At 48.3% G+C, this 27,837-nt stretch overlaps 2 protein-coding genes across 2 annotated transcripts in view; one reads left to right on the top strand and one right to left on the bottom strand.

Moving 5' to 3' along the window:
• Positions 1–4,112: 4,112 nt before the first annotated feature.
• ASCL2 (achaete-scute family bHLH transcription factor 2) lies at positions 4,113–5,444 on the bottom strand. Its single transcript, XM_030949758.1, is given in 4 exon segments — positions 4,113–4,816; positions 4,917–5,382; positions 5,385–5,414; positions 5,417–5,444. Coding segments are annotated over 3 exon segments (513 nt in total). The 3' UTR covers positions 4,113–4,816; positions 4,917–4,927.
• A 7,683-nt stretch (positions 5,445–13,127) lies between these two features.
• Positions 13,128–27,837, top strand: part of TSPAN32 (tetraspanin 32) — a 28,888-nt gene continuing 14,178 nt past the window's right edge. The window contains exons 1-4 of the mRNA XM_030949757.1: positions 13,128–13,193; positions 15,218–15,332; positions 16,605–16,702; positions 23,254–23,328. Of these exons, the coding sequence (XP_030805617.1) occupies positions 13,128–13,193; positions 15,218–15,332; positions 16,605–16,702; positions 23,254–23,328 (354 nt within the window). The remainder of the gene's footprint in view (positions 13,194–15,217; positions 15,333–16,604; positions 16,703–23,253; positions 23,329–27,837) is intronic.

Raw genomic sequence — 27,837 nt, 5'->3', positions numbered from 1 at the left:
TCCTCTGTTCCTGTGTGCACAAAGCTCCAAAGGAGCAGGGCGTGTACGGTGTCCCCGGAATTCTGAGCCATTTGTTAGTGCCCGATAGCCTCCTTAGGGTGTGACATTCACTTGTGATCACACCTGGTGCTGCTTTCCTGTTGTTGGCCCCATTATTCCCAGGCGTGCCTTTGGCTAATGCTTTGTTGGTGGCAGTTTCTGGGGAGCAAATCGAGCCCTCGTTGGCCAGTGCCCAAGCTGGGCAAAGCCAGGGCAGCTCTGCTGCCGTCAGCTGTGCAAGGGGCTGCCTTTCACTCCTAGCTGTGCACCCTCCCAGCCTCCTGGCCCGCATCCAATCCAGATAAGAAATGCCTGAAAATTGTTGCTGTTAGCCAGCTATTCTGCGACCTGCATGAAAAGAGTGAAATGACCTCGGGACTAGTCTCGGCACACAGCCGTCTGCCCACAAGCCGTGGCAGCCGAAAAGCCTCGCTACTCAGACCAAAGGCTGGCAGGACAAGCATGTTCTTGGCGGCTGCTCCACACGGATGGGCGGGGAGGCAGCAACAAGCTGATTCGCAGGAGCTCCCTCGCTGCCTGCTGTCCGTAACAAGGTCTTTATGAGGTGTTAATGTAAATTGAGTTGTTTTACATTGAAACCAATCGTGGGCTATTTTCTGCACGATGATCTGTGGCAAAGAGGGTATTTACTGGTGATGTCTTGTGGTGTTAGGAACCCTTTTCCCTTAGACTCTTATCTCCAAATGTTCTCTTTTCTGTGGTGCTGGGCTCTGCTCAAGCCACTTTCCCTGCAAGGAGGACCTGCCGCGCCATTCTGCCATGGGGATGCTGCAGGGCATCCTCCTGCCTAGGTCTTCCTGTGGTGTACAAGCCTTCAAACAGGCGGCACAGGCCCTCCCTTCAAAATTATTTTCATTAGTCTGTGGAGAAATTTGGAAAGAGTGTAGCCATGGAACCGAAGCAGAGGTTGCCCATGATGGACAACATCATCATTTAAACACCACCAGGCCAAAATGCATGGGAGTATTTTTACCATTTACTGGGCTTTGAGTGCTTTGGGTAACAAGAAAAGCTTCAGCCTGAGCAACAAAAAAATGCCAAGGAGGGGACCGTGGCTGAAAATGGAAGAGTTCTTTCTTTCTGGGGATGGAGGCAGCTAATCTTGACACCAACCTGCAACTTCTTTCTGCTTTATTGCTTTATTAGCCATATCTGTGGCCTGTGAGGCGCTGCTTGGGAAAATGGGAACCCATGGGTGGATGGAGATGTGAGAGGTTTACAGAAGCATGCTTTGCATCTGCACATTGACAAGAGTGTGTCCCCTGGAGTCCCCGGCCTTTTTTTTCCTTAATTCTCAGAATTCCTCAGCATATCTTCTTCTGCCTGAATCTGACTAAATGACTTTCCTGCAGCCCTGTACCTTAGGGCTGGGGTTTTGTCTTGCTGGGAGCTGGGGTTTCCATTTTAGGCACTGAGTTTCTAGTTGTACATGTAAAGAGAAATGATGTTCTCATCAGAGGCATTTCCCATCCTGGCCACAAGCGTTTTGTGTAGCAGTTTAGGAGGCACCCAGGCTTTCTGGAATCCCTCAGGGGAGCTCCTGGTTGATGGCAGCTAACCCAGACACTGAGGGTCCCGTCAGCAAGTGCAGCTGGCTCCTCCAAGCAGGGGAAGTACCTGGCTGAGAGACAGGTCTGCTGTTACTGTTACTGCTGACAGGTGACTCCCATGGTCAGAGGGCTTTCATCTCCAAGTCTTTGAACTGGCAAGTATTGTGCATAAATAGAGTTCTAGGTGTGAGTTTTTAGGGTCAGAAGTCTTCTCAACCAGGTCCAAGCAGTCTTCAGATGGTGCTGAAGATGAGTGAGCTGGGCTGGCTGAAGGTACCTCCTGCAACTGCCACAGAACCTCCCTTGCATCCTCCCTAATGCTTCCTTTGGAGGGCACAATGATTCAGTACCCTTCTCTCTGGTGTGACAGAGCTCTCTTCAGCAGGTTGATCTGAGAATCTGCTAGTGACTTGTCACCACGACCATGGCTGGGGAAAGGAGTCTCTCTGCCCAACCTGTGTTTCTAAAACACACATACACCCTTTTTCTTGCACCTTCTTCCCCCTCAAATGTTTGGAAGACTCATGACCGCTGTGGGGTTTTTAAAATAAAATTGTACCTTCCTGATTTCCCTCTAGCTCTGACTGAAGCACTGACTGGCAGCATTAAGGTAACTTGTGATGCTGACTAAGCTCTTTTTCCCCCTAATATTAGTATTGCTTAACTGAAAATTGCTTACAGCTGATTTCTTGCCAATAGAGTTACAGCTGATACTGCTTCAAAGTTGCTGCTATGGTATCTTCAGTGATCAGATGAACATGGTAACAATGCTGGGAGTTACTTGATTGAGAGCCAAATACTGCTTTTGGAAATACTAAAATGATCAGTGCATCTAAGGAAGGAAAACAAACACCCTGCTCAGCAGTAGTAACATGCTTTAAACAAATGCATTCTGCAATAATGGGACACTTGTGCAGACCAATGCAGCAGTCCCGATTTCTAAGCTCCTTGGAAAAGATGACATGATGTTGGTTTAGACTGAGAATAAATATGTGGGAGTCTATATGAGTTTATGTTTGGTAATTTTCTGGAGGTCATCTGTGAGGATGAAGCCCTTAAACTCCCTCTGGGGAAAGGTACCACATTACTCCCCCATTCCACCAGCCCTCCCTGCTGCTGCCAAGCACAGCCCAGGTCAGCTCACAGCCCTTGCACCTGCCTGGGGTACTGTTGAAGAGCCACAAAGGGTATAAAACCTTTGCAAGACATTTATTAAGCACTTGAATTCTCTATGTCTTTCAAAGGGACGGTTTATTAGAGCAACTTTTATTAGGGAATGAACTTGAAGCACAGTAACTACTGCTCTTGATTGCAGGCTCCTAAATGCTGCCTGCTCTTAGAGCCTTCATTTTCCCATGGCTTGTTTTGGAGGTTTTTGTTTCTTCTTCCAATGGAATCATGTATGTGGAGTACTCTTACAGATCTGGATTACAGAGCATCCACTGCAATTACTGAATCTGGAATTGCTGAGTGACACTCCTGAAAAATTTTACCTTCACAGTAATAAGGCAGCAGAGATTACACACAGGGTCCCTGTAAAGTAGGTCAATTTTAATAACCATTTCTGCTTTGTGTTCGTTCAGCATATTCTACACGCGAGCCCATTTTTCTCCATTCAACTCCTAACATTCACTAGAGCTCTCTAAGGGAATTAACAGTCTCTGCTATAGTTTTTCATGCAATCAGCCCTGTGTTTTATTTCACAGCATTCTTACCCACACAGTTTTTCCCTCTGGCTCACCTGCCCTGAAGCAGGTCTTCAGTATGAGCCCAAAAGTAATGGACAGAGCTGATGAGTCTGCCTATAGTTTCCAAAGAGTGATTCACATTTGCTTATTGCCTTTAGATAAAGACTCTGAACACGCAGCTCAGGTTAGAGTAGGACAAGGTGGGACACTGTGATTACAGGTGGTTTTTAAAGGACAACACAGTTCTCAGAGGCGCTGCTTCCCTGAATAAAGGCACCCCAACCTACCTCCTGAGAGCTGCTGCCAGGACAAACAAACAAACTTCAGATACCCACTTCCTCTTTACCTTCCCTTGAATCTCCCAGCATCCCAGGCAGGGGCAACACAGCCTCCTGCAGCTGCACTTTCTGCATGTTCAGGACAGGGGTTAGCAGCACCGAACCTGCCTTGTCTCCTACGCACATCTGCAGCTCCCCCCATCTTCCCGGCAGGACCTGCTGCAAGCGCTGAATTTATAAAACTTGAATGGGGGAAAAAAGTAACCCTGCAGATTATGCTAGGCTGCTCCTTATTCCCTTCTGCACATGAAACCTGGTCCAGGGAGAACTGCCTCTCTGCTGTACTGCTCCTCACTCCCCTCTTCCACCCCTTCAGGCCACAGTTAAGTCACCTTGGGCAATTCTGGCAAATACACACATACATCTTACAGCCCTGAAGCCATTTATAAATAGATTTTTATTTATAAAGTCAATTTACATAAAATATGATACTCTCTTAAAAACTGCATATGTACAACATAAGAAACCCTAACAAGTGCATACAAAAATGCCTTCAATACATTTTTTTAAAAAAACTTCAGTTTTCAGAGAGGTGGACCTTCACACCAGGCAAACTCAGACACCACGTTAAAACACAACATAAGTTTACAGTCTTTTACCAAAGTGTTTGGAAAGAATAATTAAAAAACAAACAAAGAAACACCTTTGCATCTATAAGGTGTATGTTCCCAAAACATTCCAGCTGGTAGTGTTCAAGAACAAATGGATAGGATCTGCTAAAAATAGAACCATCTCATCCCTTTTCTCTAAGGTTTGTTGTACAAAAATAAGTCTTCATACACCAATGTCCCTATAGGCAGTTCAAGTTACATATAAAATAGAATCTGACATGATAAAAAATTCCCTCCCCCTCCAGAAATAAGGAAGTATCAAGTGTTTCTAATGTCTTTTTTTTTCCCTTTTCCACCCCTCCAAAGCAACACCAGACAGCAGCGGCGGGGGAAAGCAGCTTCGCTCGGGCATCCTCCCGTGGGGTCGGCAGCTCCCGGCGGGCAGGCGGAGCCGCTGTCCCCGCGCAAGGAGCGGGACCCCGCAGTCAACTACCCCATTGCACTTTCCACAGCCAGAAGACGACGGCTGAACCCGGCGAGAAGAGCAGCCAGCGGGGCCACGCCGGGGTGGAGGTCAGTACTTTCGGGTGATGCCGCCGGCGAGACCGCGGGTGCCGATGTGCTGCGGGCTGAGCGGAGAGACGTGAGGAGAGCCGCGGTGGGTTCGTGCCCCGCTCCCCCGAGCGCCGGGGCAGGAAGCGGTGCCCCCTCCCCTCCGCTGCCCCTCACCTCCCGCCGTGTCAGTAGCTCCCCAGCCAGCTGGTGAAGTCCAGCAGCTCCCTCTCCTCGGGGCTCAGCGCCACGTCGTAGCCGCTCTCCTCGGAGGAGCACGGCGAGCCGGGCGCGGAGGAGGCGAAGGAGGGCGACGCGGAGGAGTACCCGCCGCCGCCAACTTCCCCGACGGCCACCCGTCCGCGACCGTCGGGGAAAGAGGCGGCGGCGTCGTGCTCGTCGAGGAGCCGCTGCAGTGCGCGGATGTACTCGACGGCGGAGCGGAGGGTCTCCACCTTGCTCATCTTCTTGCTGGCGGCGCCGTGGGGGACGTGCTGGCGGAGGGCGGCGAAGCCCAGGTTGACGAGGCGCACGCGGTTGCGCTCCCGCTCGTTCCGACGGGCCACGGCGGCCGCCGCCGCCGCCCCGGTGCCCGGCAGGGCGGCGAAGGCCAGGCGGCGCTTGCAGCGCAGCAGCTCGGGGAGGCGGGCCGCCGGCGGCCGCGGGCTGCGGCGGGGGCAGCGGCGGCAGAGCCCCGCCGTTCATCGCCGGGCGGCCACGGTGGCGGCGGGCGGAAAAAAACCAAAACCCAACAAAAAAACCAAACAAACAAAAAAAACCCCCAACAACCAAAACTTTAAAACTAAATAAAAAATCTCAAAACTAAATTTAAAGCGAGGCAAAGGAGGCGGGGGTGGGCGGCGCGGGGCAGTTCACCCCTATGCCCGAGCTCTCTCGCCGCCGCTCCGCGCCTCTGCGGCGAGTCCCGCTGCCGGCCGGCCCCTTATCAACGCGCCGCCGCCGCCGCTCGCGGGCCCCCGCCGGCCGCACGCGCCGCGCACGCCGCGCCACGCGCGCCCGCCGCCGCCGCGCCCCCGCCCGCGCCCTCCCCGCGCGCGCACCCGCCCCCGCGCGCGCCCGGCGCGTGGCGCCGCCGGCGGCCGGCAGCCGCCCCCCCTCCCCTCACACGCACACACAAACACCCACAGACACACACACACCGCCGTCCGCGGGCCCGCTGCAACCCTCCCCTCAAATCACCGCCCCTGCCCTGGCAGTTTTTTAACATTTTATTTTAATTTAGTTTTTATTATTACTCGGGGGTGGGGCCGCACTCTCGCCCCGCCTCCCCCGCGCCTCACGGCGGGCGCTGGGGAGCAGCCGGGCTCCCCGCTGCCCCAGGTGAGGTGGAGGCCCGGGTCCTGTCCCTTCAGGTGTGCCAGCAGCCCGCCCCCTCCCCGGGCCGGGCACCCCGCGGTGCCAGCGTGCCGGAGGCGGCAGCCCCGCTGCTCCCAGGGCTGGCTTTCCCTGCGGAGCGCTGAGTGCCCGCACCTGGCCGCCGGTCCGTGCTTGCCTGACAGACAGACGGGACGCACCGGGGCTCTGCTTTGGTACATCCACCAAAAATGTATAGTAACAAAGATTTATAGTAGTGGCGTGGGTCCTCTTACCAACGCCGTTCTCCACAGACCGGCTTTTTGGGCTTCAATGGGAGTTTCAAGGATAAAGACGTAGAAGCAAGAAGGAAAATGCAAAGCTTTTGTAGCTCGGGGGGTTGCAGCCCGGCTTCTCTCTGCCATGCCAAGCAATCCTCCTTGGCTCTCCATCAAGCAAGCCTTTCTTCCAGCTCCGGCGGGAAGAGCAGCAGGGTAAGGTGCATTCTGATACCTGGGAGGACAAAGGAGCTGTCCCTTGGAGTCCTGGGAACTTGTGGGAAGAAATAACTTGCATGGTGTTTTGTGAAATAAACAAGATGGATGGAGGGGGAGCTACATGAACCCACTGCCCTGGGGCTGTGTCCACTCTCACAGCTTCAGGATGAGCTGTCCTCAGGGCTTTGCTCCCACCCAGCCTTTCAAAAAAAAAAAAAAAAAAAAAAATCCAACAGTGTGAGGCAGTTCAGTTACAAGGCTTCACTTTTTGGGAGCGAACATAAGCCAATGTCAAGAAAATGCTCCGAGCTGGTGTCTTTGAGACCAACTTGGTGGTGAGGATGTGTCATCACATGGACAGGTGCCAGCAAGGCTCTGCAGCACGATTTGGGTATCAAAGGGTCTGTATTCCCCTGGCTGCCCTGAACCTCATTGCTGCTGGTGCTCCGGTGTATCTAAGCCAAAAATGGTTGTTCAAAGAGCTATCCATGATTCCTTGATGTGACATGGAGGGGCCTTTTTTTGTACCTGTGTGGGGTATTTGGGGAGTGCAAGGCTCCACTGTGTTGAAAGACAAATACTTTCCCTGGGGATTGGTTGCAATGGCAGTGGCTTGAAGGAACCAGCCCCACTGCAGTGTCACAGGCAGCCGAGCTGAAATTCCTGACAGTAAGAATCCTGTGGGCACTTTGATTTTCTGGTAGTCAGACACACAGGAGCCTTAGCACCCAAATCCAGCAGCTCCTGAGACATTCTTGGCTGTGCTGTAGACCTGGGGGCAAAGCAACGAGCAGCCCTACAGCTTCTCTGATGGACTTAACCCGAGAGGAGCAGCCCATGGCATGCAGTGCAGGCAGGAACGTTTTTCCTGGTGGATTCCCAGCAGCACAGGGGAGCTGCCTGTGCCTTGTTGGGAGTGCACAGGTTGCTTGCTCAGCTCAGGCCATGTCATGCACTTGTCTCCAGCATCTGCAAAAGTGCCTTGGCTGGAGCAAGGGGCTTCCCTTGTGCTCGCTGTCAGACATAGCTTAGTCAGTAGGAGCATTATTTCAGGGGAGTAATGCTGATGTTCTTTTATTACCTTGTCTCTAATTTCTGCTGAAAACCTTTCACACAGGAAAGGGGAAGCTGCTGCCCTTGAAACTTTTCAAGAGAAAGCCTTCTGTATCAAAATGCCACACTCAAGAGTAATAACTGGATTTTTATCATACAAAAATAGCTACAGGGAATTTTTTTCATTAATAACGCACACCAGTACACCCAGTCTCAAGGGAGAGCAGGCAGCCTCCAGCCACAGAGATTCTACACTCAGCTCAGGGATGAGTTTAACTTGTCCAAATTGGCTTCAGGGCTGCTGATTTTTCCATCCAGATGTGACCATCGGGTCTGGGCCTGAGCACAGCACACAGCAAGTGCTTACACTTTCCTAGCAGTGCAGCTGGCTTCCCAACAGTCTGCAGGAAGGTAGGTGGGTAAGTACATCTTGTACTCAGACAAATGCAATCTCCTTTGAAATCTCTTTATAAACTTAATGACTATGTAAGGATCCAGTAGAACAAGACATCATTAAACACTGTCTGTGTTCACAATCAACTTCCTGATCATAATCTGGGGAGAGAGAGCATCCAGCAATGTGCTACCCATCCCCAGAGAGTGGGGAGAAGAAATTCTCCTCTTCTGTAGCAGGTAAGGCAAAATGGTAACTGCATGGTTGGTGTGGGCACCTTTTAACTTCATGTGCTGCAAGGTGGCCAAATGATGCTCAGGGAAAAGGGAAAAGGGCCTCTACACTATATGTTAGTTCTTGCACCTGCCAAAGGTGAGAGCAAAGCGCTGCCCCTGGCTGGCATGTGTGTCAGCAGGAAGGCTGCAGGTGCAGTGCTGGGTCAGTCCTGGTGCCACCCATGCATTACAGCCAGCTGACATGAGATTTTTAGGATATTTTACCCAAACTTTCAGGACTACAGTGGAAGGCAATGGAGGTCCAGTTGCAATAAAGCTTGAGAGGATGAATGTGAGAAATAAAGGATGATGGGCAGTTAAGCAGCCCTGTTCTTGGTGAGCCTGTTTACCAGGCTGGGCTGCGCTCACACTGGTTCTGCCAGGAGCAGGGCTACATGGGGCATGGCTCACATTGTATCTTCAGGTCTATCACCTGCACAGCTGGCTCCTGGGCAGTTATGGTTTGCAATTAGATAGCATGTGAAAAAGAAAAAATAATTTAACTTGAGTAGAGCACTGTGCTTTATAGCTATGAGTACAGTTCTTTCACTTTCAGCGGAGAAAGAAGTTCATTTGAGTTTATTCTTTGAAGGGAGCTCCCTGCCTTCAGCTTATGCTCTTTTCCAATGTATTCTTTCTCTGGCTTGATGAACTATTTTTAATAACTCTTCTGACATTTTATTTGTTCACCTATAATAATTTTAAATTGCCTAGGAATCACTAGAGGATTTCTGAGACACATTTTGAAAATAATAATAAGTAAAGAAGTGCTTTGGAAATATTATGATTTCTCTCTGGTTTTGTGCCTTCCACTGCAGCCTCCAGCCAGCCCTGTTTCCATTCACAGTGGAGCTGTATGGTGCATCTGAAGCTTGGCAAAGCCCAGCACCCCCCCCTTTCCTCCTCTCTTTCCTTTCTTGAAAAGAGATGGCCCCGGGTTTAAAAGTTGATTTTTAGCTTTGATTGTGTGTATGTGCTATATGAATGCTAAGCAGCCTTTACAATGCATCCTTGTGATGTGCTGGGAAGACAGGCGCAGGCTGTGAGGTCTGCCTGGCCTCCCAGCATGCCTACGGCTGCACTGCGGTTTGATATGGACATGTTTATTTACGAGCGAGCTTTAGGGTGAATCCAGCCGTGTTATGGGCAGTAGCTGAGGGACCGAATGGGCTGAGCCACTGACACTTGTAAATCTGACACATTTGGAGCTGCTTTCTGCTGTGGAGGAGAGGAATTTTCCCCAATGGTGCTGCGGGCTGGAAAAGGAGGAGGCTTCTGAGAGGCAGCAGAGACCTGCACAGGTGTGTCCTGCCTGGATGATGGGTGTAGTTTTGGCTCCTGGGTGGCATCCTCCTTCTTGCTTCCAGACCATCCTTTCTCAGGAGCATGAGTAGCAGTGCCCCAAAGCCAAGGGGGAAGTTTCTCTTGACAGAGTTCAAGCAGCCAAGGCTGGGGTGCTGCTGTTCCATCACTGGTGGCTGCACTGATGGAGTGAGAGCTGGAAAAGTGGATGTCAAGAAAGCATCAGGATGAATTCAGCCTCTTCTTGTCCATTTGTGTTTAGTGTCCCAAGTTCACCCCATGCAGCATTAACACATCAAATCCCCCAGCTCTTTCAGAACATCTCTCTGACAGAGTGGGCATCGTTTTCCTCCAGCTCAGAAGAGGGTTGGGGGTTTATAGCTTTGCAAAAAAATATGATCTGGCTTTGTTCCCTATTTTAAATCAAGCCTTCCCTTCTGGATGAGATGGCACATCCCTTTGAGACCTATGCAGCTGGGGATGAGGTTTTTCGTAACAGAAATCTGCAAGCTGCCACAAGGCTAGAAAGAGAGCACCTGTGCTCCCTGGGGTATTTTCAGACTCACTACCATCTTTCCATGCTCCAGCTGATAACCAGAGATAAGGTAGGAAGCTACAGGCAGGAGCTGTGGTCACCTGTGGTTTTTGCACCGCTTTTGGGAGTGATAAATTGGGCTTTTGCAAAGGGAATCAATCGATGAAACCTGCCAGGGTGGGCAGGAGTCCGAGTCTTGCTGGAAGAGCCATGCTGCCACCCAGCTCACATGCTGGTTGTGAGGGTGATTTCCTGGCATGCCACCAGCCCTGCTTCTCTTCTCACTGGGATGAGGTTGAGGGGCACCCTGCTTCTCACCTCTATGGGCAGAGAGGTCGGTGTGTGCCTGCTGAGGCAGGTGTGTTCCAACAACAGGGCACCCAGAGGAAGGTTAATCCCATAGAAAGTGAAGTGTTGCACAGCTTGCCGTGCTGATGGGCACAGGTAGGATGAGCACACAGAGTCCCCTGTTCTCCCTTCAGCAGTGCCCTTCCATGTGCCAAATGTGCCCTTAATCACAGCCCAACATCTTAATATCCCAGCTCTACTGATGCTCCTGCTTTCTTTTGGGTGAGGGAGCGACTTTCCTTTTGGCTTTTGTGAACATGAGGCAGCAACTCCTTTTGCTCTTGTTATTTTTGTGATGTTAGAAATCCACATATGCTGTGCCCCAAACAGGAAACTTTCAAAGCATACCTGTATGGGATAGAGGGTAAGAGAGAGAAAAAAGGAACAGCAGAAAATCCCTCCACCCCTGAGCCCAGCAGGCAGGGTGGGCACAAAGGCAGGCACCAAGCACTGCAGGTGGGAGAAGCATCAGAAGACATGGCCAATCTACTCAGGAATAGTAATTTTCAACCAAAACAGAGGAAGGAGCTGTTTAAACACAGGTGTTTGAAGTTACAGACCTGCTTTCAGAGCTCCGCGAGTCAGTGAAAGTACCCGTTTTTATGGCTGGAGACAAAAGGAGACAGGACATCTTTTGTGGGAAAACTAGCAGCCCTCACAAGGCGTGCAGATGACGATTTTGAGACCTCTCAGGTGGACATGAGGTGAGGTGTGAGGCTTCTGCAGGAACGGATGAGACTTAGGGAACTGGGGAGGGAAATGCCCTTCAGAAAGCTCACGTCGACTATCTCACCCTTCGGGAAAGGGTTCTGCTGGCCTGTGGGGACCTCTAGTGTGAGACATGGCTTCGCACAGGTCTCTGCGGTGGCAGGTGTTTAGGATTGGGGAAGGAAGTGGGATCCAGGGGGAAACGGAGGCGGGCTCCATGGTTTTTTCCCCTGTCCGCAGCTGTGAAACAGTCGCTGGGTGTGCTCAGGGCAGGTGACACGGTGAGTGTCGCTCGTGGCTGGGCTGACGTGGCTTGGTGTTACACACAGAGCTGTGCTCATACTTTCTTGCAGCCCTTCCAGATTTAACCTGTAACTCCACTGGTGGGCCAGCTTCATTATTTTTGTACCAGGGATCCTTCCCCTTGAAAATGCAGGTGACAGCACCCCCGTCTGTCCTCTAGTACAGAAGAAGTGATGAGTGCCCACAGTTCTGAATTCTGATGCAATCCTAATACTGTCAGTGTTTTATAAGGCATTTTCCCCACCTGGTCTGTTCCCAAGGGTCCAGCTCCTAAATGTGGGTGGCTTGGCATCAGCTGCCTCACTAGCCTGTTGTCCTCTCCCCAGTGCCCTCCTGCCCTGCTGTCTATCCGTTGGTTTTCCTCAGGTGGTCTCCAGTTGGTGGCCAGAGGAGGAAGGTCTCTGCACATGGGTATGTCAGTGTCTCCTCCTGGGCATCAGGGCAGGGACCCATGGGGATACCTGTTTTTGGCACTGGCTGTGACAGCTCTCACTGGTGTCTGGGAAGGCTGCAACCAAGATGATCTGCAGGAAAACTTGCAAGAAAGTAGTGATGTAGTCAGAAAATCATAACATGCTTTCCCCCACGCTCATGGCTTTGTGCAACTCACTTTCTCTTCTCTTTGCTTTACAAAATGCATCTTCCTTCCTTTTTTCACTCCTCTCCTCCTCCTTCTTTGTCATCTTCCTGTTACTGCAGTTACTGTTGTGGGATGGTTTTACTTTTTTACTCCCTTTGTTTGCCACCTGTCGGGAATGCAATTATTCACCTGTTCTCCACCAGTCTGGTTCCAAAAGGAAGGATAATTAAGGCACTCAGTCATTCAGGCTCACTTCGGCCAGATCCTTCTTGAGTCTTCTTTGCAATTTACTTTTAAGAAATATGCATTCAGGAGACAGCTGGTTTTGAAGAAATCACCTGAGTCTTCTGCAGCCATGGGTCCATGGAGTCTTCAGTGCTAGGAGAGGGGAAAGGAAGAGTTAAAATGTCCACAGGAAGTGAGGGTCTCGTGAGTAGGGGGTTATATTCCGTATAACTATTTTCCTGAATAAAATACTACCAAATGTGGTTTTTTCCCTTATCTGCAAATACAAGTTCTAATAGAGGCTCAGCCAAAGGTTATTACCATGTGGTGCTATTACATGGGGAGAGAAGACTCTTAAATAGATATGTTTGGGGGGTTTAATATTTTCTTTAAACAATAGGTTATTTTTTAAAAATAGTGTTTTCCTAGATGTTTTTACAAAATATTATTTATATTTATTATGAAAAAAATGTTATGGAGAATGTTTATTAAGCAAAACTGCATCCCAGTTAAAGTCAAAATTGGGATATTTTGACACTGACTCTTGACTAATCAGTTTAATTATTTTTTAAAGGAGCTTTGCTCCAAACTCCATGAAAGGCTGTTTTTCTGTATGCCTTTCCTTCTTCCCCAGCTGGCTGCATGGGAGCTGACAGCAGCTAACTGAGGGCCTGTGCAGAAGGTGACTGCCCTAAAGAGGATTTAATAATCAGGCAGGAGGAGGTGCATCAGCACGTGGTGGGGACTCCACTTCCTGAGAGGCCCCACTGTGGCCATGCCTCCTTTGGTGGAAACCCAGGTTTTATCAAGAGCTGGAGGGACCAACTGCCAGCTCTCTCTGGGGACAAGCTGCCATGGAACTGAGGTGCGGGATGAGGACCACCAAGTGCCAGCTGCTGGTGACCAGCCTCTGTGTCATGGTGAGCAGGCAGGTTTGGGGGGATCTCTGCAGAACCGAGGTGAGCTGTTGCCTTTCCCATCCCCACTCCGAGAGGGGATGGTTTTCCCACGTTCTGTTTTTGGCGGGTGGAGGGCAAGCACAGCCAACTGCCTGAGTTATCATTGCACCATGGGTGGTTATCGCTGGCCACCAGCATCCCCCCCCTCCTCTGATAGACTTCTGGTTTCTCATGGCTGTCACACCACTGCAGCCCTTTCACAACTCAGCAGCTTCCTCCAAGGAGAAAGAAAATGTCACTGCTGGCAGAATGGGTGGGAGCTAAAAAGATATTTGCTCCTGTCTCCTTGGAGCAAAAGAGAGAGTCACGCTTGTTGCTGGGAGGGTGGTCGACTGCAGGTGGGATCAGTGAGGATATGAAACCACAAGGCTTTGGTGGAAGTGTGTGTGAGAAACATGTGGATCGGCACTACAAAGCGAAAGCAATTCCAGGGACTCTCTTTATCAGCTCTTGAAGCAAATTCAAGGGGAGTTTCTGGACATCTGCTGTTAAAGCTGATGGGAAATGGTAGAAACTGGAGAAGACTTCTTGTGGATGCTTTGACTTGTATGTTCTTGTTGCCTTTTCGCTTCATCAAAACTTGCCAGCCTAAAAATAATAATAACAACAGTAATAATAATAATCTGTATTTAGTTCAAAGAGGGTTGGTGGCTTGTTAAGGGTTATTAAAAGGTAATACCTTATTTTGGGCCACAAATGAAGTTTGTAGTTTTTCCAAATTTCAACATTCCAGGACTGCAGTGGCTGTAAGGTTGTTCTCTCTTCCAAATAACAGAATATGCCACTTGGAGGAAATGAAAGGAAGATTGGTACTAAGCATGTTTAGAGCAGACATTAAGGCACAGTTGCTGTGAATGGTTAGAATCACGTTCTCGCTGTTGGGAGGATTTTAGACTGGTGTTTCTCAGAAATCTGAGCTAACTGATGTTGCGCATAATATTTTGCTGGGTGTGGGTCAAGATATGCAGTAATGCACAGTCTGAATGATCAGAAGGTGCCACAAATTAGGCTAGACAAAATGCTATGTTTTGGATGGATTTAGTCTCTGAGACTGTAAGCCTCCAGCAAAAGCTATTAGAAAATGTCACACAGAGGGGATTATGTTGAGATCACATTGTCACATTTGACACAGGTATAGCTGCCTCATGTTTCTGTATTGTAAAGGCACAAAATGATGAAGCCTTATCTTCAGAGCTAGGGAGTAGCCTTACATTTTGTATTTTCCAGGCTCATTGCACTAGATTTGGAGTTCATTTTGCTGCTGGTCCCTTTGTCCCAGCTCTGCCACAAGTCATGCTGAAAGGAGCCCAGCCCTAGAGCCAGGTGCCATCAGAAATGTTCCCTCTCCATCACCTGGAGAGGTATGGACATGCAAGTAGTTACCCCATGCCTTAGGCATACTGGTGCTCTCAGGGGTGGTACAGAAACAGACAACACCTTGCAGAGACACAAACCACCACAGACAACTTAGAGTAGTACAGGACTCAGGTCTTTGTGCTCTGCCATAGGAAACAGAGGCAACAGCAGGCACTGAGACTATTGCAAAGAGCAGAGCAGAGAGCTTCACCCCTGCTCAAAACCCCTATTGAAGCTGGCAGCCCTCACAGCCAGACATGATGGCAGCCCTCACAGCCAGACGTGCACAGAGTAGGGTGGCACTGCACAGGTGTGCTGCAAGAGCATCGATCCTCTCAGTTTTCTTCATGTGATGGGAATTTAACCCATAGGCACTGGCCAAGAGACTGTGGGCTGCACAGTGATACATGCACTTATAATGCAAGAGAGAAAAAACAGCTTTAGTATTTTTAAGTGTCTCGGGTTTGTCCTTTTATGTGCATTTTGGGGTACATGTGGTGATCTCTGGATGATGAGGCTGTCTGCATTTGCATGGGGCTCAGGAGTATCCAGATACACTCAAATCTTTGTGTGCACCCAGCCAAGAGCTGTTGCCTTGTAAATCCATTCCTGAAACCCCTCTTTTCCAGCTGCTGGGGCTCTCCATCGCCGTGCTGAGCACAGTCGCCCACTACGGGCTCCGTTTCACCCTCATCAGCAACGTCTCCCTGGACAGCAACGCCTACAAAGTCATCCACCACACAGGTATGTTGTGGTCACATCCCAGTGAGACCTTTGGTGATACCCAGAGCTGCAAAATTCCTTAAAGCTGTAGAAGAAAATTCAGGGGTATCTCAAGAGGAGGAAGGAGTTGGGTTTTGGAGGATGCATTAGGACTATCACAGTCCCACAGGCACTTTCTTTCCCCTTATCAGACCTGCATGCCTGTAACCAAAGGATGCTGTGGGTGCATGGGGTGCTCAGGTGCTTCTGTGTTTGCACCTGTTCCTCTATTCTCTGACCCCTGTGCTGTGGTAAGAGCTCAGGAGGAGCTCCTCAGTCACTAAAAGTGCACTGGGGCTGGCAGGAGACTGGAAGAATGAGGAGAGGAACTACAGGAGTTGAAGCAGAACATAGAAAATTAAGGCTGGGAGGAGAGATGCATGGCAGCACCTTGAGCTTTTCTGAGGAAATGTGTGGTATTTTTGCTTTCACAAGGGAGAAGTATAAACTGAGTCTCAGGTACAAGGCTAGAGCAAAGATAGCTCAGATACTAAAACGCCCTGCTTACCACTACTGCACTTGCATCTGCTGCTTCTCCCAAGCTGCACTCTGGTCTTAAACACACTCATATTCTCTCAAGATCTTGGTTCTCAATTTCAGTTTAACAAGGCAGGTGCAAAAACGATATTAGCCCAAGGCTAAGGCGTATTCCTTCCCTGTTCCTACACATATATATTGGCACTGACTGCAGCCTTGCAGGCTCTCCCACCCCCGATCACCCATCTCCAGCAACGCTTCCACTTGCCTTGTTTACAGGCACTACCTCTGTGTGGTTAGGCTAGCAAAGCCCTTTGCAGCGCTGTGGTCCCTGAGCCCCGCTCCAGGGTACTGGCTGTGATCCTGCCTGAGCCAGGAGGAAACCAGAGGGTGAGTGTTGCGCCAGATTAGCAGTGCCCGGAGTCCTGATAGAGGCTGTGGGACAGCTGCTGCACCAGCACCCCCCATTAGGGGGGGATCCTTATCAGAATGCTGAAGTAATTGGCAGCTTCTGGTCTGTTGGATGGACCAACACAGTTTTAGTCTGCTTCACTCTGCTGGAACTGTGAGAACCCCTCAGAGGCTTACAGCCTTGCCAGACATACACAGCAAAGCACACACAGACAGGGGGTATTGAATAAATTACAGAAAAAATTCAGTTCTGCAACCTGGTCATTTGGGGCTAGCTCCCCAAAATGCACTTTTTGGTCCCTCTCTGGATGAAGCATCATACTAGGCCTCTGGCATCTGACCACAACTCCCACGTCTGTCTTCCAGCTTTCTACTTTGGGATCTGCCTGAGCATGACCCTGATCCTGGCAGCCCTGCTGAGCTCCGCTGCCACAGTGCGGGAATCGCAGTGCCTCACTGCCATGGTGCGTATCCATACCTGCAGGGACTGGCTGGGAGAGGCTTTCTGTCACCTGGGGCTGGCACCCTTAACCTCCAGTGCTGGGGTCTGCATTGCCTTATGCCCAGGAGAGTGCAAGCCTGGAGAAGGAGGTCCTGTTGTTCCACTTTGTGCTGCTAGGGGACATTTTTTAAAAAGCATCACCCTGCAGAGCTCTTAAGGCTGAGTATTGCATCATTCTGTGCCTAGTTTCTTTTGCCAAGGTCCTGTGTATGCAACTTTCAGAGGGAATGTGTTTATCTGCCAAGCAACTATGGTGATGACAATACCCAGGGTATTTTTTTTCTCCTCATCAAGTCAACACATGGTTTGTGTGAGGAAACCTTAGCAGTGTGATTTTGAGTCTCACATGCTTCCCCCGAATTGTGACAGCAAAATTAGGCCCTCTTTTTCCCACCTCACTGCAAACATTCATACAAAGCGTGGCAGCAGGCATAGGGGATTTGTGCAGGACCCTGAATTTCAGCCTACAAGGAGAGGGTGGAGAAGTAGCATAAGAGTGGAAATCCCCCCTTTCTCCTCTCCATCAGCCTGTTTGGGCCTGGACCACGTTGACAGTAGTAAACTGCACTGTGAGATAAGCTCCATTTCGAAACAGAGCCTGCATGTGGGGCTTAGCCTGCACAGAGCAGCTTCCAGCCTTGGAGCTGGAGGAATAAGTGGTAAAGTGCTGCTCAAGGTGTGTTTTCCCATATGAAGGGCAGAAATTAACAGATAGGTTGTTGAGCATGAAATCTTGCTTAATATAAAATAATTGCATTGCTGTCATACACTAACTTTAAAGAGATTTATCTAATCTGTGTAACTGGGGGAAATGATACTGATGGCAGAAATGAGAAGCTGACACCTGAAAATTCAGTGCAAAGCAGCCACTGAAATTAATGTTTTCACCTTCTCAATACACCATCTTCCTTTCTCTGTTTGAGATGCCCAAACGGGCCTCAGTTCCCATGAATTAAGCAGAATGTGTAACTCCCCTCTCTTTTGCTGAAGTGTCTTTAATGTGTGCCTGCAATTACCACATCTAAACCAACAGATGGGTATGTACAGATCAGTGGAGAATGTCTTGGCTGCCTGAAGATATAGTCAAACTTCTCTGTAATGCTTATTTGTTGCCTTACTCTCTGGTATAGTTTGGAGCATGCCACTCCATAGAACAGGCTGTTAAAAAGAGTGCCAACATGTACTGAGTGAACTCCAGAGCTCTGTCCAAAGAGCATTATACAAGGGCCACACAGTGCTGCCCTCCCTTCCTATTTTAACCTGGGCGATCCTTTCCTCCAGCCGCCCATCATCTCCCACAGCCCGGCTGGTTTGGGGTATCACAGCCAAGCTTCACCCACCAAAGCAGCCTCTGGTTGGCAGAAGCCTCAAACTGGCTATTTATTTTTGTGGCTCCTAGTGCACCCTGTTGGCTTGTCTTTAGCTTCCACAGTTTGGGTCCTCTGGGGGGATGTGGCCATCTGCATTTTGGGCCCCTGATAGCACATTTGTAGGGCAGTCACGGTATCGCTGCCTTGCGGGGAGCAGAGGAAAGGTGCGAGGTGCCTTCCCCGCAGCTGTGGCGACGAGGCTTCATGCCACGCTGCTCTCAGCGGGGATAACGGGATGCCTCTTGGCTGTCATTATGCTCGGTGTCCGCCGGCTCCGTGCCGAGCCGTGGGGCAGGAGGCGAACGGGCCCCGGCAGCCGCGCGGGGCCGCTCCAGCGCCGCGCTCCGCCGCGGGAGGGGCCGCGGGCTCGCGGCCGCCCGCCCGCTGCCGGGGATGCCGCGGAACCGGAGCAGCCTCCGTGACCCCTGCGGGGTGGCGGCACGTCCCCGGCCCTAAGGAATTAACGGGAACCCTGGGAGGCGCTCAAGAGCTGTCCGCTAGCAAGCGTATTCTCGGCTCCAAGTCGTTGAAGGAGCTCATTGGCGTCTTAAATCACACAGGGGGGACTTCGCCTGTTATAAATTGCCCCCTCCCCTCCCAACCGTGTTATCCACCAAGGGCCAGCTCTCGGCTTGTTTTGCCCCCAGTTCCCACTCCAAAGGCACACGTTTAATCTTTGATCTGCCAGCGAGAAGCGAGAGCAGGGAGAGCCAGCCCTGACGGCTGCAGTGAGGTGTAATCACAGGCAGGAGTGGGGTTGGGCCCTGTGGGGCTCCTAAACTGGTCCGTGTGTTGTCCAGCCCTCCTGATCCCTACTGTGCTGTAGCTCACAGGAGTGATCAGCCCTGCTGCTTGGAGCTTTTTTCCTCCTTCTGCAAGAGAGAGAATCTTTCATCTTCCCCTGCTATTGATTTTAAAGGATTTTTCCTCCCTGCATAGTGTGTGTCTTATTTAGAAGACCATTTAATTAACTCTTTAATCAAAGAGGGAAGACACCAGACTATTTGCCTGACATCTGTGGCTGTCCAGGAAACTGAGCCATGTGTAGGGGATGTCTGCATCAATGTGGCTGGTCCACCACAATGCCACTTAGTAAACCAGCCACCCTAGGGAAAAGCTGACAAGGATCCAGATTGGGTTTACAGGAGCTTTTTTTTGTCTGTTTGGATTATAAATCGTCATGCTGCCTGGCTATCTGGAGGTTTGTGTGCCTACAGAGGAGGAGGCCCTGTTCTTTGGAGGCCTCACTGGTGCTGTTCTAGTAACAGTAATGGGTGCACAGTGGTTAGAAACCAGGACAGGTCAAACTGGTTTAAGCCCACAGGTCTCAGGAGAATGTCTTCTAGCCGCATTAGCAGCATCATGAGACCAGACAGATGCTACTGTGCATCCAATGCTGCTTCTGAGGAAGCTGGTTCCAAGAAAGTAATTGAGAACTTAAGGATAAAAAATTATGTTCTAAAATCCAGCAATATTACGTATAAAGCTCCTCTTAAACAGGGAGAATAGCAACAGACTTATTCACTGTCCTCCAGACCAGGCAAACTCTGCTTTCTGGTGATCCATGGCCCATCATGCAGTCAATCCTGAATGTAAATATCCTGCAGCTTTATAGCCCCTGGTGGCTGTGTTGCTATTGAAGGGGAGGAAAAGGAAGGAAAACAGCAGCTTTCCTGTTTGCATAAAGGAAAGACTCTGGTATCAGTGAGGTTTAAAGCACCATGTGTTGTTACCTGGTCAGACAGAGAAAGGAAAGAAAAGAAAAAACAGGGAGCAACATGCCAGCTGAAATTCTCACACCTGAACTTTACAGTCTAAAACCTGACGAGTATAGAAGAAAATTTGTGATTGGGATGGAGCAGATGTTCCAAAAAATGCAGTGGAAAAAACCTCAGTGAATGCCCAATATAACCCAGGGTTTTATGAAGATTGATGAGCTAGTAGGGGCAGCACACAGCACAGGCTGTTTGCTTTATTATACCCAGGTGTAGGCCAGTGTGTAGAGGGTCCTTAATATCACTGCAGCACACTTCAGCATCTTCCTTTCTAATTTAGTCTGCTTCCTGTGCTCTCCCTCATGGTGCAACGCTTCTGAGTGAAGCATCTGTGTTCCAGTGGCAGAGCTGGTACCAAGGACAGATTCCTCTTTCGGACTGATGTCACTGACTCGTGTTTGCTCTGTGGAAGGGCAAAAACATTGCATGCTTTTAGATGAACTAAAAGGCAGAGAGGGACACAACCTGATGGATGCCATCTGAAATTTGCCCCCTCTTTCCCTGCCCCTGGGCTCTGCAGTCTGGCAGGGAGCTGGCCTTTGCAATGACCACAGCAGCACTAAAAAAGAGGTGGAGCAGAGCAGGGCAGAGGTTTGCTCCTTCCCTGGAAGTGTAGGAGTTTGGCAGAACACAGCTACAGAGCACAGTATGAGCTAAAGGATCCATCCCTCATCCAAAACAGGCCCCCTTCACCAAAGAGGAAGCATCAGAAAGGTGAATTAAAAGAAACACCAGCCAACAGACAGGGTGCTGTTCCTGTGGATTCTGCCGAGTCTGTCAAAGAGAAATTGTTCCTTGCAGCAAGGATGGAAGCAAAGTCATTCATAAAAGAGTAATTGATGTCTGCCTGGTGACAGCCCTCCACAGGGCTGATGTGGCTGTCTCTTGCAAAGGGAGCAGGCAGCAGCCTGTGGCCGGCTCTGAGGCCCTCCAAGGGTCTGGGAGATGGTCAACCAGCCTCAACCCTTCCACATTTTGTATGCAAACTGCACGTTGCCTTTTTATTTTTTCCTCCAAATGTCTTCTAATGTAATTAGAAAGTTGCTCTTCCAAAAGCCTTTTGGCTGGGAAGGGAAAAAGCAGGCTATAATTCATTTATAAGATGTTCTTGGAGCCGTGTAATTGCTGCGCATCAGCTGGATGGAGGGGGAGCTTTCCAAGGGGCTGCATCTTGGTATTCCCAGAGAAACCAGACAGAAATAAAGGGAGAGCTGATGCTGAAGGACTGAGATGTGGGGTGGAGCTAAGGAAGGGAAGATGAAAAGGAGGATTTTTATCTGATTTGCTGGGGGTTCTGGCCCCAGAGAAGTATTGTAAGTCCTGGAGGCAGTGGGGAAGGAAGGGAGAGCACAGGGGAAGAAGTCTGGGTTGTCACTGGCATCCTGTTGTTCACACTCTCTGGGTTCATGGTGGGTCACCTGAATTATAACTTTAATAGAATGATATGCAGAAGAGTGGTCACATTGCTGTCAGTGCTGGTTTTACCATCTGACTAATTTTCTTATTTTTAAATGTTATTGTCTTTGAACTTGATTTTGGTGAAAATGCTGTTTGTTTGGTGGGGAAGTTGTTGGAGGCAGTGTAAAAAGCAGGGTCTGGTCCTATTGAGGAGCATCCTGACATGCCTGTGTAACCTTACCTCCTCCCTCCAGTTTGTGCTGTACCTTCAGGGTTGAACCCCCCACTCCAGCTGGGATTTGGTCTGAGATATCTTGCCCTGCGAGCTCTTCCACATCTTCATTACTTGTAACCACCTTGTCATGTCAGTGTTTGATCAGACTTTTCCTCTCATCTTCTTTAGGGTCTCGGGTAATCTCATTTTAGCTCCTAGCAAGGCAACGAGTGATCTCATCAGCTGTATGGCCAGGCAGATGCCAAAAAATAAATGAAAGGAGAGACTGGACATACATAATTTAAGATTTTTCGTAAGAGCTGTACCAGGGTTTTCCCCAGTGTCTGATGCAGAGCCTGAAACAAGGCAGCCCCAAAAAAAGTGGTGAATACCAGTGGCAGTCTTGTTCCAGGAGCAAAGTCCCCAGGCAGAGCAGAGAAACAGAGCAGATGGACAAGAGCCAGCAAAAGGATTTTACTGGCACATTCACTTTCATTTCCAGGATTTGAAGTAACACATTTTCCTTTCTTGCCGCTTATGCATGAGTTTGGAGCTTTTTTTTTTTAACCATATCTTTTAAGCAATTTTTGTTTTGTGAAGCAGAACTGGTAGAAGCAATGTTCTTCTTCCTCTCTTAAGCTTGAATTTGGTAAAATTTCAGTAAAGCTTTAAACTTTTCCAAGTTATTTCAACTATATCATACAATGAAAACAGTCATAGAAAAAAAATCAGAAATCAAAATAAGATGCAGTCAGCTGGGTAAGTTTCCCACATAATGTTGTGTTGAAAGAGGCACAGTTTAATGGAAAAACTTGTAAGGGCATTAATTTTCAACTGATGCTTATTCATCACCTTTTGTCATTCCAAGACTAAGCTGCGGATTCATATTGGATGAGCCCATTTAGCTTTCAAACGCTTTACAGGCACTTTTCCCTTCCTTTTTTTCTTTTAAATGTGAACCAGATCATTTGGTCCAGCTGTCACAGCAGGCGAGTGCTTTTTATATCAGGGCGTGGGGTTTTTGGTCCAGATTTGTTCAAATAAAAACACAAAGCATGTAACTTCCAGCTCTGCAAGCCTAAGGAAGAAGACAAAAGTCAAGCCATGTCCTGCATCATTGCTGTTATTGTTTAGACACTTCAGGGTCAGTTTCTGGCCTTGATTATATTTCTGTCATCCTGTTGTCTAACTAGGATGGTGCTGATCTAAGGAAAGCAGCTCGGCTGTGCAGCTGCCACCTTGCTCACACAATAAGTCCAGCTCTTCTTCTAGAGCAGGTTGATTTCTATCTCTATCCCAGTTATTTCCTTCTTTATGGACTATTTATGTGGGTTTTCCCCTCTTTGAAGCCAATAGCCAAGTTTTAAATGCAGGGGATTGAATCCCATGATTATGGAGCACAGTCCTGCAGCAGAAGGGAAGCATACTGTAAATATAGTGTTTTATACGTCCTTTTCTTTGTCCAAGAGGAATTTGGGCAGAATAGATTAACTGCTCTGCTGGAAGCTGCCTGGTTTTTTGGTCAAACTCTTCAATTGGCCTCCGTGTAATTAGAGGGCTCCTGATGGAGAACCACATTATTGTCCATCTAATTTCTTTTAAGTAACTGACGTTATAAGGGATATTAAAAGAAGGTGATGTTTAAACTTTAATGAAACTTGCTCAAACAAGCATATTAAATATGTCCTGATTGTGTTTGCAAATGGGTATTTTTCTCCCCATGCTGAATGTTGGTATTTTTCCTCTTTATCCTCAGGGATTTTTCTGTTTTGCTCTGGCCTTTTGTGGATTGATCCCAGCTGCCTGCTGGAGATACACACACAGCATGGAGGTAAGTGTTGGCTGCTAGGAAATACCACCAGCATCTCGTTAGAGATTTTTTTCATAGCAAATATTCCTCCCATAAAAGGGACATCTGGTGTTAATTAAGCCATCCATATTGAGGTCTATCAGTTCCATGCTCTGTTGCATCCATCTTTCGGAAGAACAGGGTCACCTTCATCAGATGCCTCTTCAATGGGATCATCTGAAGGGAGAAGCCCGTGGAAAATCTCATGCAGGGCAAATGATTTGTGCTGAAAACAAAACAAAATGCAAGCCTCTTTAGCTTTGGGATTTTTTTTTCAGGGGATGTTTGCTTTGTTTTGTTTTGTTTTTTATGAGATACTTGACTTTTGAAAAGTCATTTCCAGCTGGTTCTAATTCCTGCTAACGTCAATTGGGAGCCTCTATTTGAAGGCAGTGTCCAGGAGAAGCACCCAGGAGATGTGTTTATTAATATGCAGCAGTGGTACATGAAAAACACAAGAGTGAAAAATGGTATTTTGGGTCACTATGATGCTGGACCAGAAAGAAAAGATTATAGAAGGCTGAATTTGGAAGAAAGTTGGGGTTTGAAGTTTTACCCCAGAGCTTGCTGATGCTGGGGCAGATGGGTGATTTGGGAGATGCAAGATGCTGGGTAAGTTGGTCTTTATTCCCCCTTTTGCATTCCTGCACTCAAAAAAAATTTAAGAGACTCGGGAGTGTAAAAAAATCCTGACATCTTTCTTTTGAAAGCAGAACACTGGTATTTTTGGCAAGTACCTAAATAATTCAGAGAAGTGCTTGGGACTTTGATAAGTGTTTCATGCAGTGGCTCAGTCCTTGTCTCTATTTTGCTCCTCCCCAGCCCTGGGCATGTGCCATAACCTGCAATGTTCTGGGCACCAATGAGGATGTAACATGAAACATCATCCCAGTGAATTAGGGATTGATGCTGCCAGCTCATCTTTTTGGTTACATGTACTGGGGATGATCAAAGACCAGTCTGAAGTGTCAGAAGGCTGGCCTTGAGATTTTCTTCTGTGATGGAGGAGCTGGCCTTGAGATTTCCTTCTGTGATGGAGGACCACAACTCCATCAAAATCCCAGAGACTCAGTCCACACTAGGACTGTGGCAATTGCTTTTGCAGGCACAAGGAGCCCTGCCCTGTAATGGTTCAGTGTCCTGTGCATAAATTAAAATCCAGTCTTTCTGAAAGTAGGAGTCAAGGTTAAGGAGAGGGATAAGGTCCTGCTTCTCTAGAAAGCTTTCCCAGAGTCGGCCAGTGCCCAAAGTACTTGAAAATCCTTTGAAATGTGCAGGTGGCTACACTGGACCAGGCTAAAGTTGTTGGCCAAGGTAGGAGCTGTTGACCAAGGAGATTTTTGGCTGACATGCTGTTAGCCAAGGTAGCAGCATAAAAACCAATCAAGCACAAAGCAATGCTTTATCAGATGCCAGCAGCTTGTGGCCCAGGTGTCTGCTGGTGGCAACTGCTGATGCCTTTGCCTTTAATGTTCCCCCTGGGTTTTTCCTCTGTGAATTTGTCCAATTGCTTTGGAAACATTAGGGTGAGTCCTGATGGCACAACAGCATCTTTTATCTGTATGCTTAACTGGCTGAAGTGGAATCAATCAGAGCTGAGGCATCCATGAAAATATGTCTTTCCACAGCCTCTTTATTTTTTTTCCTTATTGTTTCAGGCAAAAATATCAACATTTATTACATTCCCAGTAACAGTTTAATGTGGAAATAATTTGGTTTTCATGACCAACAGAGAAGGGAGCACACTTTCCTTCTTCTTCTGCAGACATTAAATTGTAGATTGAAGCACAGGCCATGTCAGTAAAGGAGAAATGGCACCAGAAACTGTCTAGTTGGCATTGTGAAATTGTATTTTCTAAATAGATTGTTTAGTTTTACTGTTCATCCACATACATGGTGTAGGGCATAAAAAGACTGCAAGAAAAAGGTTGTATGTTGGGTTATGTAATACAGGGATGTGCCATGCCAAAAATATCTTGCCGAAAATATTATAAGGAGTATTGCTTTGTATATCTCTTAATCAGTACATCTGGTTTTACTTCAAATTATTTTCATGGGTTTTTTTGCTCTGAGTGCCCTGCCCACAAAAGCACCCATGGTTATGGTTAGCTTTGGTAATTGCTTGGGTTTCTGTAAGCAAAACAGCTTCCACTAGGCAAAATTAGGGGGTTATGTAAAAGGTTGATTTTCTGGGCAAAGAAAACCAGCAGTGTTTCTGACAACAGAAAAAAATACCCTTAGATACCATCTTGTGTTTCTCTGCTTCCTAAAATCCAAGGAAAAGCAAGGAATATAAATGAGGAAGATTTAATTGGAAGTGTCACGTACAGAACGTGTGGAAATTTAGTTTCGACTGAAAAGTAACTTGTCTCACTAGAGAGAGAAATGCAGATGTGAGAGAAAAATACAGGTGACTGAAAGAAATGCAGATGTGTCTGCCCCTCCAGGACAGGAGCACAGTGATACAGAAAATTGAATGAAGTAGGGATAAGACTTCTGAAGTCTCATTATAGAGCTGGTTGTTTGCTTGTCTTTCTCAAAAGAAAGAACCAAATTCAAGCAGGTGTCCTCTGCTGCCTACTGCATGTCAGTACTCCCAAAAATAGTTAATTGTGGCAATCTTGGAGGGAAAATCAAACCCATCCATGTGGGTGGGTGTCTTGTAAGCCTGATGGGATGTACACAGCTATCAAGAAAGGAATGGAACTGAGGATGTAAAACTGAATATGGATGAATATGGCCATTACACGTGCCTGAATCACTAAGAGCACCAAGGAGTACTGCCCCCACGTTCATGACTAGAACAAAAATTTCAATTTTTCTCATGAAAAATTTCCAGTGGAATGCCAGACAGAAAATTAGGCTGTTCATTCTGGAAATGCCAGCTGGGAGCTGGTGTCAGTAGTTCCTGTCCTCTCCCTCCCTGCTGGCAAGGTTCCGAACACAAGCAGCACTGAAAACAGAGTCCTCCCCTCCCTTTGCAAGCTGGGGATGGGAGGTCTCCCCTGCTCTGATCCATGGCAGATGCTTCAGTAGTTCACTCCTGCTGGTAAAAAAAAAAAGATTAAAAAAACCCCTATATTTTCTTCATAAAGCAGAACCCTCTTACAGAAAATCATCTGAAACAGTAAACCCCAATACTCAGTTGAAAAATTGTTTTCGTGGCTATTATCAAGAGACAATAGGTAGAAATGTAGTTAGAATATGATGAAAACAAGATGCCCTTTTTGCCTGTGTGGCACTTTTAGAGCCTTTTTTACAGTATTTCCTACAGAGAAGCTGGGCAGGGAGAAAGGGTTATTTGTAAATATTTGATATTCTCAGACCTGGGCACTGTAAACAAAATTAATCTTCTCATTTCCCATTCTTTTCTGCTTTCATGACTTTCTGTAGCTTCTGGATGAATTCTTTCAGACAGATGTTGAATGTTTTAATTTCAAGTTATCCGCATTCCAGATGGACTCGATGTCACCATAGTCTGTTTCCTTGTGATGTATGCCAGACATGCAGCAGTCATGAACCTTAGATTTATCATGCTTTATCGTGAAAGGTTGCATCCCAGTCGTTCCTCCTCTCAGTGGGGGATGTTGTCTTGGTAGGGAAGTGTTGCAAACCTGTCTGAGGAAGGACAGTGGTGCAATCAAATTGAACAAGAGACTGACGTGCATGGGAGGGCAGAGGAGATGGGATGACCTCTATGCAAGGTCTTTGCTGGAACTGCTGTAGTAACCACAGAAATCATGATGTTTTCGTGTGGTTTTCAGCCACATTAGGAACTCCTGCTTCCTGAAGCCGAAGAGCTGGGTCTTGTTTTCCAAAGTTATTTTTATGGCAGTTTCTTTGCCACAAACTGCTGTCTGTTTAAGTGAGGTCCCTCTGTCATTCACAGCATGGCCAAAAAGATCAGGGATGTGGAATGCAGAGAGAGATGTAGGAGAGACATGCCACATCTAGCACAGCTGGTGGGGAGGGCTGCTGCTTCCTCCTCCTGCTCCCCAGCTTCCTTTATCTCCTCACCCACTAACTGCTGCTGTAGAAACCTGTCTGCAGAGGCTGGACCAAAGCTGTACTTGCAGCTGCCATAGAGAAGATTTGGTACCCTTAGTAACCAACACAAAACCAGAATCATTAAGGTTGGAAAAGACTTTTAAGATCACTGAGTCCAACCTTTGACTGTCGATTAGACTAGAGCACTTAGTGCCATGTCCCGTTATTTCTTAAACACTTCCAGGGACGGTGACTCCACCACCTCCCTGGGCAGCCCATTCCAATGCCTGACTCCCCCTTCAGTGAAGAAATTCTTCCTGATGTCCAACCTGAACCTGGAACAGCTTGAGGCTCTTATGTTGTCACTTGTTGCCTAAGAGATGAGATGAACCCCCACCATGCTACAAGCTCCTTTTAGGTAGTTGCAGAGAGCAATAAGGTCTTCCTTGAGCCTCCTTTTCTCCAGGCTAAACTATCCCCAGCTCACTCTCACTGGATTTCCTG

This window comes from Camarhynchus parvulus, chromosome 5 (assembly GCF_901933205.1).
Source record: "Camarhynchus parvulus chromosome 5, STF_HiC, whole genome shotgun sequence".
Classification (NCBI taxonomy): domain Eukaryota; kingdom Metazoa; phylum Chordata; class Aves; order Passeriformes; family Thraupidae; genus Camarhynchus; species Camarhynchus parvulus.
Note: the sequence above shows the minus strand (reverse complement) of the source record. Positions and strands in the feature narration are given on the sequence as shown.